Source organism: Lepisosteus platostomus, chromosome 12 (genome assembly GCF_059453375.1).
Source record: "Lepisosteus platostomus isolate fLepPlt1 chromosome 12, fLepPlt1.hap1, whole genome shotgun sequence".
Lineage (NCBI taxonomy): Eukaryota > Metazoa > Chordata > Actinopteri > Semionotiformes > Lepisosteidae > Lepisosteus > Lepisosteus platostomus.
This window is the reverse complement of record NC_142622.1, coordinates 8,451,069-8,466,274: the sequence shown is the minus strand read 5'-3', so window position 1 is coordinate 8,466,274 and position 15,206 is coordinate 8,451,069. Positions and strand designations below refer to the sequence as shown.

At 42.7% G+C, this 15,206-nt stretch overlaps 1 protein-coding gene across 1 annotated transcript; it reads right to left on the bottom strand.

Annotated features, from left to right (window-relative positions):
• Nucleotides 1-39: 39 nt before the first annotated feature.
• Nucleotides 40-14,494, bottom strand: LOC148651015 (uncharacterized). Its single transcript, XM_088600789.1, has 4 exons — nt 13,893-14,494; nt 4,112-4,690; nt 3,405-3,512; nt 40-2,552 (listed from the first exon to the last, which is right to left on the bottom strand). The coding sequence occupies exons 1-4, from the start codon at nt 13,984-13,986 to the stop codon at nt 2,536-2,538; spliced, it is 798 nt and encodes a 265-aa protein (XP_088456915.1). The 5' UTR covers nt 13,987-14,494; the 3' UTR covers nt 40-2,535.
• Nucleotides 14,495-15,206: the final 712 nt, after the last annotated feature.

Below are 15,206 nucleotides of genomic sequence, written 5' to 3'. Positions count from 1 at the left end.
TTCTGTTTTGAAATGGTAATTAATCACTGACAGTGATGATTCAGTTTCACTACAGTTTATTAGATTCGATATTAGATTATTCATCTATATCTGACTCTTCACTTGATCAGTGGTCCTAGTATTGATATTGACCAGGGGAGTGAAAAAAGTAAAAGCAATTAAGTAGAAACGCTCACAAGTTTTGTTTTGGTTTTTGGGAAAGTCCTGAATTCGTCAGTGGTGTGGAATGGAGGTATCTGGCTATGGCAGATTTAATCTATGGGGTTCATGCTGAATAAATGTTAACAGCTAATTCCAGACCACTGTCCAAGGTTATTCCACATTTTTTATGGTTTGCAGTTTTGACCAATAACCTAGGTTCAACTGCTGGAATTTCTTTTTTTGTTTTGTACCATACTAAGTATAAATACAGTTCCGAAACCTTTCTTGAACCAATTCTGCTCAATGTCTGGATTTAAACTTCTGTCGCCCAGTTGGGAATTGTTCATCCTGCTTTGCTGCCTGCGGCCCCCTATCACAGAGCCCGCAAAGGACAAAATCATTTTATATACAGCACCATTCACAACACAGTATTTTAAGGCTCTTTAAAAGAATATAGACTGGTAGGCACCAATTAAAAACAGCACATTAACATTAAAATCTAAAATATAAAAGGGAGTGTTAAGATGGAACTTGTAAGTGCTGACAGACTTGCGATTCTGACACCGGCTGGAAAATAACTCCACTGTCCTGGAACAACGGAACACACCGCAGGGTCTCTCGGTGTCCCCTGCAGTTTTGGGAACACAGCTAAAAGAAGATGAGAGTCCAGTCTAAATGTGTTGGGAGCTAGCTCCTGGGTACACTGCTACAGGACCCAAACCCTTCATCCCCCTTAACAGCATCCTTAGCAGTGGTGTTATGAATGTTATTGCTGGTGGTATCTTTTCATGCAGTTTGTTGTAAGTTAAGATTCAATCAGTGTTTGGGAGCACCAGCAAGCGCTGAATTCCAATAATGAAAAAAAGATAAAAGTGTGCATTAGCCTTTTCTGTTCCAGACTGGGAGGGATTAGCACTGCCACCAAATCGGGGAAAAGACACTGGCTCAGCATTGGGCTGAAACAGGGGACACCCAGCTGGTGAATGGGGTCCCTGTTGTTGTATCTGGGGATCAGTTACCCCTTGCAAACTGCACCCTAAGATCCTTGGGTCCCCCTGGGACCCTTTGACCACAGTGGATGGGACAGTCCAGACTGCACTGGCAGCACATGGAGATTATAAAAACAGCCCAGGATAATAACAGTGTTCTTTGTTTTCAGTATTCTGATTTGCAGTGCCTCTACACTTGATCACAGCTTAGCAAAAAGTATTGCCCTCTTGGTATTCAAGTCGGATGTTTTATCATCATTAACCGTGCTTATTTTAAATATCAGAGTTGCAAAATTATACATTGCCATTGTGTTGACTATTATCAGGATATCTTGTTCAGAAACTGGAAAAATAAACATGCTGCAATATCCCCCATGTGCTCAGGATGTTGCATGATCAGTGTCTCCTCTCACATGAGCTTGAGAGACTGGTGAGCCAAAACTAACTGTTACAGCTAATAGCAAAGCTTTAGTGTTTTTAACTGGGAAGCAGGCAGCCAACAGCAAGGTGAAAGGGGCTTTTTTCACAAGTTAACAATGTGGAACTCTTTATCTGAAAGCCTGGCTGCAGATATTCTGAGGTGCAGACCTAAATACAATCTCACTTGAAACTCCTTGCTCGAAGTTCCTGGTTTGAAAAGATTCATGGTTTCTTCAGAAGCTCCACTTTCCCAATTATGATCTGGTTAATTTGTCATGAAGAGACAGACATCAAACAGAGCATGGTGGCTTACATTCAAAATGGAATCTCTCCTTATAAAAGATGCAAATATATTAATGTAAAACCTATCGTGTTTCAGATTTGTCTTTACATTACATTTTATTTCACATCATAATAGGGGGACCAAGCACCTTTGTGAAAGGTTGTACATTGAACCAGGTGGATCCAGCATGATAAAGACACTCAATCTATTTACAGTCTTTCTTTATTTTTAAATGACTGTGATGGTGCTTTGCCTTAAATTTAATTCAGAAGGGACATTAAAGCAAAGCTCCTTAAGTTGCCTCTTCCCTGTTCTTTAACCTATCAGGCGGTTTAATTCCAAATAAAATGTGAACTCTCAAAATGATAAGATTTTTAAAAGCAATAATAGCACGAACATTTTTAAACAGTACCTATGCAGCTAATAAAGCAAAAACGATATGTACAAGATTCAAAACACCCTCGCCCCCATTTTCAGCAAAAAAAAGGCACAGTGATGTCTTCAGTAACAAAAACGTGTGAGAATTGCTGCTTTGCAATTTGGCAACTGGCAAAGGTAAAGATCACATTTAACTCTGCTGCATTTCTTTGTCGGAGTTCCGATGTCCCCAAAAGCCCCTTTTGCTTCCTTTTCCTGAAGGACAGGTTCTTCTGCTCCTTGATGACTAAAAGTGGATGGTTATGTGAGGAGGACTTCGCTTCTTTACTCCACGCTGGTAGCTGAAACACAAGCAAAACAGCTCAGAGGTGGAATCCTCATTGGAGATTAATACTGAAGGCCAGTGGCAATGGACACTAAACCACTTGAACGTTCACATCAGTCACTGAATTATTCTTTTCTTATATTTCTGAATAACGAATACCATTAGGTTTGAGCAGCATCTTGCGGCCCAATGCAGGTACGTGACAGTGCTCCTGACAAACGATCATCATGCCTGAAACCTCTGGGGTTTAAAATGCGGACGCTCACTGGTGTGTTTCTTTAAGATAATGGAAAGGGTCCTATAGGAGCCGGGGGTCACGAGAGAGTTCGACTGTAGACGAGATGAGGCCCGTCTTGTTCAAATGGCTGTTGGGCAGGAGCTGAGGCAAGAAGGCCTGTCAGGAATTGCTGAGCAATGACATGCTCTCTTGTGTGCCAAGTTTGATCATCATCGGGTTCAATCAGTGTGTCTGTGTCTGGGTCTAAACATAGCTCTCTTAATGTTCAAGACAGAGGACAGACCACATTTATGTGGTGGGCTAAAAGAATGTGCGACATTCTCAAACCCTTTTTATATTTTGCCTTGGTATTTAAAATATTCTTATACCATGACCGTTTACATTCTGTGTTTCAATACATGCCGTGTTCTTGTCCTAAATGCGACTTCTGTGGTTGATGGTGGCTGTGTCTGGCCCCATATATATAAAGCGCACCTGGAAGTGCTTGAGATTTAGAGTAGAGAGATCAGAAAACATGGTCTCTCTCTCCTTGCTCTCCGCACGACCTTCTCTAACACACTCACATCAAAACTAGCCTGAACTGCGCCGTGACATCTTGATCTCCTGCACAGGGAAGAGCTCTCTTCTCACCAGAGAGGGTGTCCACTAGCTCCTCCACCTCTGCCTGCTCCGTGTCTGCCGGCTCTGCTGGCTTTGTCTCCTGCTGTGTCTCCTCTTCCACCTTCTCCCCCGTCTCGCCTAGAAGCACACCGCAGAGGGAACGAGAGCACCAGTACTACACAGGTTCTTGGGGTTGACTGAACCGTACACATCTGTGGGCTCCCTTCTGGGAGAATTCTTCCACTGTTGCAGTTCCTCTATGGTACTATAGTCATTTAAAGGGGAGCTGCAATGCTATTTTTATATGTTATATTTCAGGGTTAGAAAGACATTGATGAGTGCATTTCAAACCACAATAACGGTAAAATGTAAACAGTAACTGGGGAATGAAGTTAAAAAGCAACACTGAGCTAAAAACAAACGTTATTGTTTGATTCTCCCATCATTAGAGTTGGAATGTCAAAACTATTAGAAAACGGACAGCATGTGTAGAGGGTTTTTTAAACATAAGTGATTTACAAAGCTGTATTCATTTACTTGACAAGTATTTCGTGTGTTTCTTTAAATACGGATTCAAAATGGGCCGCCGTTAACAGTGCAGATCTTGAATACAAAGCACCTGATTTGGTGGTGTTCACTCTCTGTACTGGCAAACCTTGGGTTTAAATGCATTCAATGGGGCGACTGCCGCTAGAAACCTAGCTGAGAGGTGCTGACACGTTTTCCTTTGCTCGTACCTTCGACCTGGCTCTCTGAGGTCTGGGTTTCCTCTGCGGTCTCAGCGGAGGCGGGGGGCATGTCGGCCTCCACTGGTGTCACCTCTGACTCCCCGGCTGGGCAGCTGGACGAGTCTTCTGCGCTGCCCTCCGCGCTGGCGTCTGCCGCCTCCCTTCCCGCGGGGTCATCTTCTGAGGCGGCGTCCTGAGCCCCGGGTTCGCCGGGTGGCTCGGCGTCTGGAGCGCCGGGCGCGTCTGGATCGTCCTCTGGGTCGGGCGTCGCGCAGCCCGAAGAGACGACGGCGGCGGCGGCCCCCGGGGTAGCGGACGTCTCCTCCGCCTCGGCCTGCTGCTCGGCGGCTGCGGGCGCAGGAGCAAGGAGCTGTAGTTCTGCGGGGGCCTCAGACAGTGCCGCTGTGTCATCCTGGGGGGGCTCGGTGTCATGGGGACTCTCGGGGACTGCCCCCGGGGGCTCCGCACTGAACCAGTGCCGCTGGTCCTGTGAGCAGGGGATATCCTCGAAACTCTGGATCGGAAGAGGAACTTGGTCTGCTATAGTTTCACAGTCCTCAGCACTGGCTCTGTTCTGATTCTGAGCCACTGTTGGGATAAGCAGCCCCAGGGAAAAGAGGGGGGGGGAAGAAATTGCGTAGGTTACTACCATTTTATAAAGGAACATCAGATTGTTAGCTCCTGGCTCATGAAATATTCTTCAAATTAGCTTATTTACTACCTTATTACAGCATATACGCTACTTCAAGACAGCAGAGTGGAGCAGCTGTCGGGTCTCTGGACTAGGTGCGGGTTCACATCCTTACAAGTGTGTCAGACACTTGTGTTTGTAACCCCGCGAGGTTTTTTTTCTCATACAGCTCCAGTAAGTGCGTCCCCAGGGCGTTCTGGTAAATAAAAGTGTTCTCAGTTGAGCTACAGGGTGAAATAAAAGGATGAAAAAAACAGCCTTGTGGGGGTTTTGAAATAGTTTTAGCAATAGAAAGGTTGACAGTATATTATGTCCAGTAAACATGGTTCCACTGTTGGCAGCACTCTGTCTCGCTATGTACTAACATGCTGGTGCTCTATGCAATTGTGAATAAATTAATGAAAAACTGATTTTAATGCTCACATCAGTCACTTTGGTGTAGATGGTTACTTTATTCAATAGTATTGGTGGAATTAGCTTTCTACATATCATGCTGCAATATATAAAAACAAAAGTAGTGTTATTTGCTTCTCTTTTAATATATGAATATTTTCTCTCGAGTTACTCTAATTTAAAACGTTTTTTTTTTCTTCAAATGCTCTGTTTCTGCACTTGAACCATTTTCTAACTGCTTCTTCCAATTCAAGGTCATGGGGGGCCAGAGCATACAGGTGGGAGGCAGGGTAATGGCTCTTTTTGGGACTGATTTCAGAGCAGCAGCAGCATTTTTGTAACAAAACTGTACACAGCAGTCTACACGAAGGCGTACTTGTGCATTGTACAATTTTAACATAACACCCCTTTATATAAATTCAATGCTTTAAACTGTAAACAGTTAACACCATAATTTTCCCTTTGTATTACTTCTGTTCAGTGTCTGGGAGCTGAAAATAATGAATCAACAGCTTCATCAAGCTCAGTGCTTTCCCCATGTAGTATCTGAACTGTTTTTGCTACTTGCATGTAACATTCTGTGTGTGTCTATATTAAATGTCGTCTGCCAAGTGCTTATCTGCTTGATGTGCCCAGTCTGAATTCTTTCTAGGTCTTTTGAATTTCATTTGCTCTTCATGCACTGGCAAGAAAAGATCACTGCTAATCCAGTGGGGAATGCGGAATTAATTTTTGTCAGCAAGTACGACGACTTTGCCTGACCTTAAAGAAAAGCCTTTTTTGATGATTTTTTTTAGCAGGTTTCCAGGAAAAGTTACAGCCAAATTGTTTTTGCTGTACAAAGATTGGTTTCTCAGTGTTTGCTGTTATTTGGGGGAGCATTTTCCTATTTGTTTTTTTTTTCAAAAATCAGCATTTGATTCTCAATAAACATGCAGTGGGAAGATAAAATGTGGCTGTTTGTATCAGGCCCTTAAAGGATTCGTTTGAAACACAGTTCTCAAATGCATTTTACGTAATCCGTATTTAAGTTCCAAACTGCACATTCTGAGCACAATGACAACAGCTCACCTTCCTTATGCCTTATTCAGATGGCCCCAGAGGGACAGCAGTAAGCTACTGACCTTTAACACTGTGTCTGATTTGAGCAGTGTTGGTTCTGGGTGCTTCTGAAAGAGTTTTGTGCTGTGCAAGCCTGAGGCACTAGTCAAACCCCCCACTCAGGAACAACCCAAATGCCAAGCAGGTGATTTCTGGCATTGGGCATAGGTGACCTCATAAAGGAGGCAGTTCTTTACCCAAAGGGTTGTGGGAGTGTGGAACAGCCTGCCCAGGCACATGGTTGAAGCTGATACCAGGATGTCTTTTAAGAAAAAGCTGCATTTCCATTGATTCTTATAGGAAATAATTTCCTACCTAATGTGCCTGTTTAATGGTCACCATTAAGGATGTTACCCCGTATCTACTAAATACCAAATGGGTCAGAAGTGCCAAATGACCTCTTGTTTTTAAGCGTTGTCGTGCTCTTATGAACTCTGTACTTTGAATTTTTAACCACCACAGGCTCCCTCAGATAGCTGCAACTCTCTGGACAAATGTTGTTTTCCATTCTACCAGCCACATTCAGGGGTGCTCAGACACAGAGTACATAATCTCTCTCGCTGGTCAGAAGCCAAATGAGGTCTGGTATCTTGTTAATAGTGAACAGAAAGCCGTATCACAAAAACTAGCAGGTAATTTGACTTTGTGGTCAGCTTTTGCATTTAGAAAGGGAAGATGAGCCTTTCTAGTGCCTTTCCCTTTATTCCCATTTACTGGTAATAAAATGTTGCATTTTCCCAAAACCCAGCTTCATGAGTGATTATTTCTTGAATACACAGCTGGTATTCAGCTGTCTTCCAAAGTCAAATACCAGTATTTCCTTTCTAAAAAGCAGCTGGTTTTGCGTTTGCTGTCCAGTCTGCCTGTGATGACTGAAGTCTTCTGAAGCCAGATGAATATGAGGTCTGAACAGGATGTAGTCCAGTATCTGGATCGCTCAGAAAAACATTGTCATCTCCCGGGTACGGCCTTATTCCTAAAAATCATAGTTCTATACAACAAATCAAAGGGGAATATACAGGAGATGTAAAATATCTATTATGCGTGAGAGTCTGCACTGTGTTCCTATCCTGTGTTTCAAGCTGTAGATCATGCAGAAAAAAAGAATGCATGTAACTTTAAGTCGCCCAACTGCAGATTGTGAATTTGAAGACGGTAAGTGAAAATGGCATGTTCGAAATGAAGCTTTCAAACAGAGGCAGCCATACTGTCCTCTAGGCTCTCACCTAAAGGGAAGGTGTGGTGTGTCACTTGTTACACAAGGTGTGCAGGGAAAACTTATCGTGACATGTGCACTTCTGAAAAAGCACTTCTGTCCAGCTGCCCACAGACCTGCAAATGCCGTTAATTTTCTAATTACTGCAGTGTAACCATGAGCTGTTCTCACCACGTCACAGGCCCCCTCCATTCCAAGAGAGGAAACGAGATGTCAGGAGAATCCCAACATGCTCCTGTCCTTGTGCTTACTAAAATAATCAACCATGGATAATCAACGCACAAAGACTCCCCCATCACCGTGGGAAAGGAAACAGAGAAAAGCAATGACTGAAACAGTTCATTTAGTGCATGGTCTGTGCAGGCAATATATATAATACATCATTCCTGGAGGTAGAAAGGAAGGGGCTGTAGACCTGGTCAAATTATGAGAGGACTCAGGAATGGGGCTACAAAACCCTGCTTCTGGAAGTAAACGTTTTCAGAAATGGACACTCCTGACAGAAGGGATAGCTCCTCACTCCTATCGTGTGGACCTCTTATCAGACGAATGCCTGTATGTGAGATGTCCTTCAGTCCTGTCTGTGGAAACACTTTCGCAGAGAAGAATTGTTATGAGCGATCGATTTTTTTGTCTTATTTTAATCAAACAAATGCACCGATTATTATGTTACGATATTGCAATTGTAACAATTATGTTACAATTCCTTGCAAAAGTATTGTCCCGTCCATCCCTCCCTTTTCTAATGGCTTTATCCAATTCATGGCCACAGGGAGCTGGAATCTATCCTGGCACGGATACACCCTGGATCGGGAGTCAGTCCACTGCGGGGCAGACAGGCACAAACTCCCACTCATGGCAGGGACAATTTTCCCAGGAGCCATTTAACCTACAAGCACACCTTGTGGGAGCGCTGGAAGGGACTGTGGGTCCTGTACAGGGACTAAAGAAAAAATCCCTGTTCCCTGAGCTCCTGCGGAGGACTGGACGACCGCAGTTTTGGAGATGGGACAAGGAAAAGGCAGGGACAAAAGCAAGCGGAAGAGCTTGGAGGGACTCTTTCATTGTGCAACTCCAGCCTCATCATCCACTTGCACTGATTGATCATGGACAATCACCTGATTAAGAAAGTTTTTAATTGATGTCAGTTTAATAATTTGTTAAAGTGCGTACCCATTGTGAAATGTTATTTTGTGAAATAAAGCTTATTGTGACAGAAAAAAACAAGTACATCTTTGGACTATACAAGGAAACCAGAGCACCCAGAGGTAATCATGTGAAAGGGGTGGAACATGCAAACTCCGTGCAGATAGTACCCCAGAGCCGGAATTCAACCAACAACCCCAGCACTGCACGGCAAGAGTGCAAACCAATGTGCCACTCCATCACCACACCACCCCCTGAGAATGGTGCACATTTTTATACTTAACATTTTATTCAAAACCTGAATGCTCAGACTGAGGACTTCAAAGGGTAAGAAATGTACAGAAAATATCAGCAAAAACCTAAGGATAAAAAAAACTGAAATATGATGAAGGCTTGAGTATTCAGACCCAGGAACTCAATATTTGGTGGAAGCACCAAATATGGGTTTAAATAACTTTAAATCTCCCAACAATTACAGCGGCGGGTCTGTCTGAGTGACTCTCTGCCCACATCGCACATTGGTTACCTCTGCAAGGCACTGCTTGCAAAGCTCAATGGGGATTGATGAATCACCCATCCACCAGTCATGATCTCCAGGGGTTAAACTGGTTGCAGGTTAGAAGTGGACCTAAGTTAAGTGTTAAACCCACAGTCGTGTTTCTCACCAGGATTGACACCCGATATCATTAAGGATACAGTATATTGAGGCCTTGTTTAGAAGGTAGAATTGCAGGGGCATTTTCTCTGTCTCTGCTGGCAGACCTGGATTTAATGTTTTTGTGCTGCCTATCTGATCCTGAGGTCAGAGAACTTTTATCTAGTGCCTGTAGAAGACCACTAAATTAGATGTTACAACCCGAAACTCTCAGAAAAACCTGACCAAAACAAAAAAGAGGTTGGGTGTTTTCTGCAGCGGTGTGAAATCCCAGGCTATTCACGTTTACCAGTTTCCTAAAATACAAGTATGACGATTTCACTTGTATGCACAAGTCTTTAATCTAGCAACTCAATGGTTTTTAAACCTTTTCTATTGTTCAGGTGAGCTTTCCATCTGCCTGTCCTGCACTCCTGTGAAGAAAGTGGCAAACTTGTGACAGATTTCCTTTGAATTTCTATTGCACTCAGAAAGGCAATACGGTTTGCCTCCCGTTGGATTCCTGAAAAGTTCAATTGTGAGTGATAATGTAGGACACTACCGTTACTGGACAATAAACCTGTGTTGGAAATTTCAGTAGATACTGGCTTGTGGCCGGGAGAAAGCAGTAGTATTCAAAGCTAAGCAAATGACCGGGAATAATTTTACATCTGAGACTGAATTATCAGTCTTTCAGGATTATGTGACAAGAAAAATCGGCTACAAAAAGTTACACATTTGAGAAGCATTTGCTTACCCAGTTTCCTATCAAATTCTGCAGGCGGTGCGTGGTGCCTGCAGGCCAAAGAAGCTCACATGAACAGCTGCCATTTGATTTCCTTCAACCTGAGCTTCCAGCGACCTCAGTGTGGTCATTGTTTGTCTTATCAGTCCAAATGAGCACTTTCTGTTCCAACTACTCCTGGTTCACATCTAAGTGCCTGCTGGACACACAAGCCAATAAGATGGAATTTCAAATCGCATCAACAGATTGGAGTTTTAATATGAATTAACACCAAAAGTGGTGAAATAATGGGAAGGAAACCGAAACGCCTGTTACCACCAGTGTCAAAGAATCTCTGAACAAATGGAACACACTGAGCACGTAACTCCTGCACATAAGTGTAACACCAAATCCTTGATCTTACATTTAACACACAAGGGGTTTTAAGCAGTAGGCTGCTCTTCCATTTTCTTTGCAATCCTTACTAATTTATTGGTTTAACATTTTTATCCAAAATAATTTGTATCTGTGCTGCCTGTGAACTTCCACAAGGCCCTTGGTGGAATCTGAACCCTCAATCTTCTAGGTATGAAAGTAAGGCCCAAAGAACTGCTTCACAAGACTGTCGTAATAAAGCCTTCTCGTTTTTTTAAAGCACCAGCATGTTTTCTGTGGTATTGCTGGAGAGTTCCATCGGCTCTGACTGCTTTTTTGTTCTGGCAACGGCTTACATCAATGGGCTATGCGAACTTTCTCTCAGAAACAGCAAAACAGACAAACTACCTTACTTAATACTTTACAATATCCCTCTTTTAATCTGAAAAATGCAAGAACATAAGGACAAAAACAAAAAATAAGGTGATAAACGGGAGGCGGCCATTCATCTATCTAGACTGCTATTATTAGTTAATTAATCCAATGTTCAATTCTTACCCCGAACATGTTTTCTGACAATTTTTTAATGGTTTTGATGCAAGTTCATTATAAACATGTCCAGGCTAAAGATGAAAAAACAACTACTATTCAATTTAATTTCACGGTCTTTTCAACTAATTTAAAACTTTCTTTTTATTTTTATCAACTACTTTTTCAGAGTGCTCTTACATACTGACAATGCAAAGGGCTACAGAAATAGAATATAACTGGGCCTTCACTGCATATTGTACATAACGTTAGAGTACACAATTGCAGTTTTACCATCACTTTAGAAAATCACCACAAAATCTGTTGAATCACTCAAACATTATTTGCTTGTTTAAATAACAGTGTGTGTGTTTTAATGCAGATAAAAATTCAGTATTTCTTGCAGTACTTGATTAGGCCATCTGGCCCCATTAGCCCATCCAGTTTCTAGTAGCTAATTGACCTGAATATCTCATCCAGCCATGTCTTGAAAGAAACCAGGTTATCAGCTTTGACAACATGATTGTTTACCTTCTTCCACAGCACTTTGTATAAAACGTGCCTCCTGTTATCAGCTTTAAGATGCACATCCCCTTAACTTTATTTTGTGTCATCTGGTTCGTGTCAAAAAAACAGATAAAGGATCAGCCGTCATATTCCCTTTTAGACCCTGCAATGTTTCACTTGTTGTTACAGGTACATACAGCTGTACACCTCCTTGGGAGGCATGACGATACTAAATGCTTGTGCTGAATTGTGCATCAGGCCCAGTCTTGATCTACAGTGGGTTTTTTTTTATTTACTCACTGTAATTATACACCTTAAACTGCTGGTATCTGGTGTTCAGTGACACCGATGCAAAAGGGCAGGCAAAACTCATTCTGATAAGCCTCAGTCTTGCTCTGGGGCCACGGGTGCCCAGCATCCCAAGAACTACATTGAGCCTCAACCCCTCTCTGCCAAGTATGCTGTACAGCCTCGAACCCAGACCTGCAGCCTTCAGGATACTAGCAAGGAAGCACACATACACAAAACTCTGGACCATCCAAGAAGAAGTTCTATAACTCTCATCCTGGCCAATTACTATTGTGAGTGAACGTGATGATCCTTGTTAATGTTAGCAGTGAAGTCTAACATCACACTTTCCAAAATGCTTCCGCACTCTAAGCCTGGTGGAAACCTTAGGCGCTGACACATCACCACGCTTTCAAACACTGAGAGGAAACAAGGTGCAAAGAAAAGTTACGTTTTGACACTAAACAAATGCACCTTTTACGTACTATACAAATTAAAAAACTTCCAAAACGCCCAATCAAGAGCCCCTACATTCCTGCGACTTAACTCCTGGTCATTTTTTGTAATAAACAGCTTCTGAATTAAATTTTAAAAAATGTTTACTGCAGTTACTTGTGTGTGTGAAAGTACTGAACGAGCTGTAGCTCATGCAGATACAGTAGCGTTCCTTGAAGCTGGACTGGCTCCTAGCAGCTGGTGCGGTGTTCCAGCGACCACGCCCAAACACGCCCAGACACGCATGGCCACGCCCATACATACCGGTCACGCCCAGACACACGGTCACGCCCCCTTCACGCCAAGCCACGCCTAACAAAACGGGTCGCGCCCAGTAATGGGCGGGGCTTGTAGAGAGCTCAGTCGGGTGTTCCGTGTGCTACTGGGGTCTGTTGCATAGACGCTGTCACAGACAAGACAAGACCAAAAGGACTTGGAAGGGTGTCTTGTCAAGCTGAGCTCAGCTACCAGCCGGCCGGAGTCAAGGGTGCCGCTGGTGAGCTTGGCTGACTGAGTTTGGCACCGTGAATTCTGGCTTGATGTTCAAACACTAACAACAAGATCGACAGTTGTTCTATAAACTATCATCAAGTAACTTTTAACAGCTTTCACTGTATAATGCATTACACAAGTTAAAAAAATACAAGTGATACGGATAAAAATATATACGATATGTAGGTTTAAAATTTGCAGGAACTACACATTTCTCAATCAAGTTATGAATGGCTTTGCACAGGTTTTACAAGTAATGCAAACTTTTCATAATTAGACTACACAATACTTCGTTCTACACAATTATGAATAACATTACGAGTAACTGAAATCGACAGGTTATAAATCAAGATTATGAGTATGCACGTTAAACTAAATAGTAGCAAAAGGTCATCTACATCTTTTTCTACATCTTTTTCAAGAAACGTGGAAAAATCAATAAACAAACTGTAAAAGGTTGTGTCGCCTGGCCCGCATATATTGGATTGTTAAAGAATCAGTTTCCTACATTTCAGAATAATTTCTAAAACCGAATGGGATGGAGAATGAATGTAACTAGAAGTTTCGGTCACATACGCATTTAATGGTTCATCCCCACCGGGAACACGTTTCTGTGCACGACGGCTTATAAAAAGACGCCCTGACACCTTTTATTATGAAAACACTTCCATAAGTCCAGACGAATGAAGACCCTTTCCAAATGTATCCCTCTTCCAAAATATACTGAATCAGACTGTCTGCTAAAGCATGGGTGAAATTACAGTAATTATGCATTAAGTCTAAAAGCTTTGAACCTGCAGTTCAACTTCCTGAATTATTCAACATAACCATCAACCTGGTTATTTTAAAATGCAGGAGAACTGAAGTATTGGATTTCTAGTTTATACCGTGGATCTGGCATAAATCACACGGCACACGTTTCCGTGCCGTTTCGTAACTACTAAGTCATGTGGCAATTTGATCTTTTCAAAAACAAACTTTTTAAACGACGTCTACGCGTGTTTTATGTTGGTGAGCAGCACGCCACAACCAGGCATAAAACGTCAGTACAATTCAGAAGAGTTAAGTACAATAAGACCTGTCACTCTTTCATGCCACAATTGACTTGCTAAGACTTACAGGAATATTTGGTCTATTTTCATATAACAAGTAACACGCATTTTCCTGCAGTCAAATAAGCTGCACGTCTTTCACACTTACCGATTGTGTTACTAGCTCCGTTACTTTCTTCGGCTTTCGTGCCCGGTCTGTTCCCTTCTTGCGACAGGGTCTGGGTACTTGACGAGCATCCCATTTTATTTTTTTGCAGAAGCGAAAAGGCAACAAACCAAAAGCAAATTCAACAACTTGCACCTCCAGCGAGGTTAACTAGCGTCGTCTGTGGCTAGCGCAAACACGCCGGCAGCCTGACGTTCACGAACCCATCCGGTTCGACTCGATTTTTAGCAGAAGCTTAACATCTTTATTCCCCATTAACCTTTCCTTTACGCATGACCTGCGTGCTCATCCTCCGGACTGCGAATAGCTACGATCCGTTACCATATGATCAGGGGAAGCTGCGCCGCGTCTCTCTGAGAACCTGAGGACATTTACATTATTCAGCGAGTCGGCGAGCGGGCGTATCCAAATTCAGCCCAAGTTAGAAGTTCACAATGCCCAGAGGGCTGAGGGAACCCGAGGCCGGCCAATAGCACCCGCCCGGTGGTGCTGTTTTGTAAACTAATACCGTATGGCGTTGAATTCCAACCCCCTGCGGAAGCTAGCCTGTGAAATTATTTGAAGTCGTGTTTGTCAAGTTACCCGTGAGATGACGGAGAAAGACCACGGTGGGTGTATATGATATTTGAATACGTCATTAAATAGGTGACGACCCCCTCCCCCCGTCATTATTCGAAAGTATAATTCAAACAGGGTGCAGGTAATGTGAAGTTTTAAGACCAGTCAGAGCTTTTAACAGTTACAGCCGCTGATAAAGCCACCTAATCTTTATTCTCCGGTTCTGTAGTTCTTTAGGTCCGGTTCTGTAGTGCTCCCGGACTGTACTCTCCCCGGACTGGACCCAGCGTCCACTGTCTCTTTACACGTGCTCTTCTACAAACCGTTTAACTTCAAACCCTTGGGTGGTAAATGTTTGGTTACCAGAGCTTTCTCACAACTACTCGCATGCAAACCAGCGCTGAGGAGTAGAGTTTGGCGTTGGTGATTGTAGAAGGGGGCACTCTTCGTAATACAGGTACATTATTTATAGTATATTAACACTGTGATCGTAATTGTGTGGTATTTACAGTTTAAAATAGGGTATTGTATTTTCATGGAAATCAAATAACCAATAAGCTAGTGGATTATGTAATTATTATGTTAGAAGTGTGTAATATCTTGAAGTTTGTGTAACCACATTGTGACATGTTGCTGGTGGTACTGCATTGTAGTTACACTTTTCAATACTTTTCAATATTTGAACATAATCACGCGGCTGAACCAATAATTACACTATTAATGAGTTTTTTCACAGGA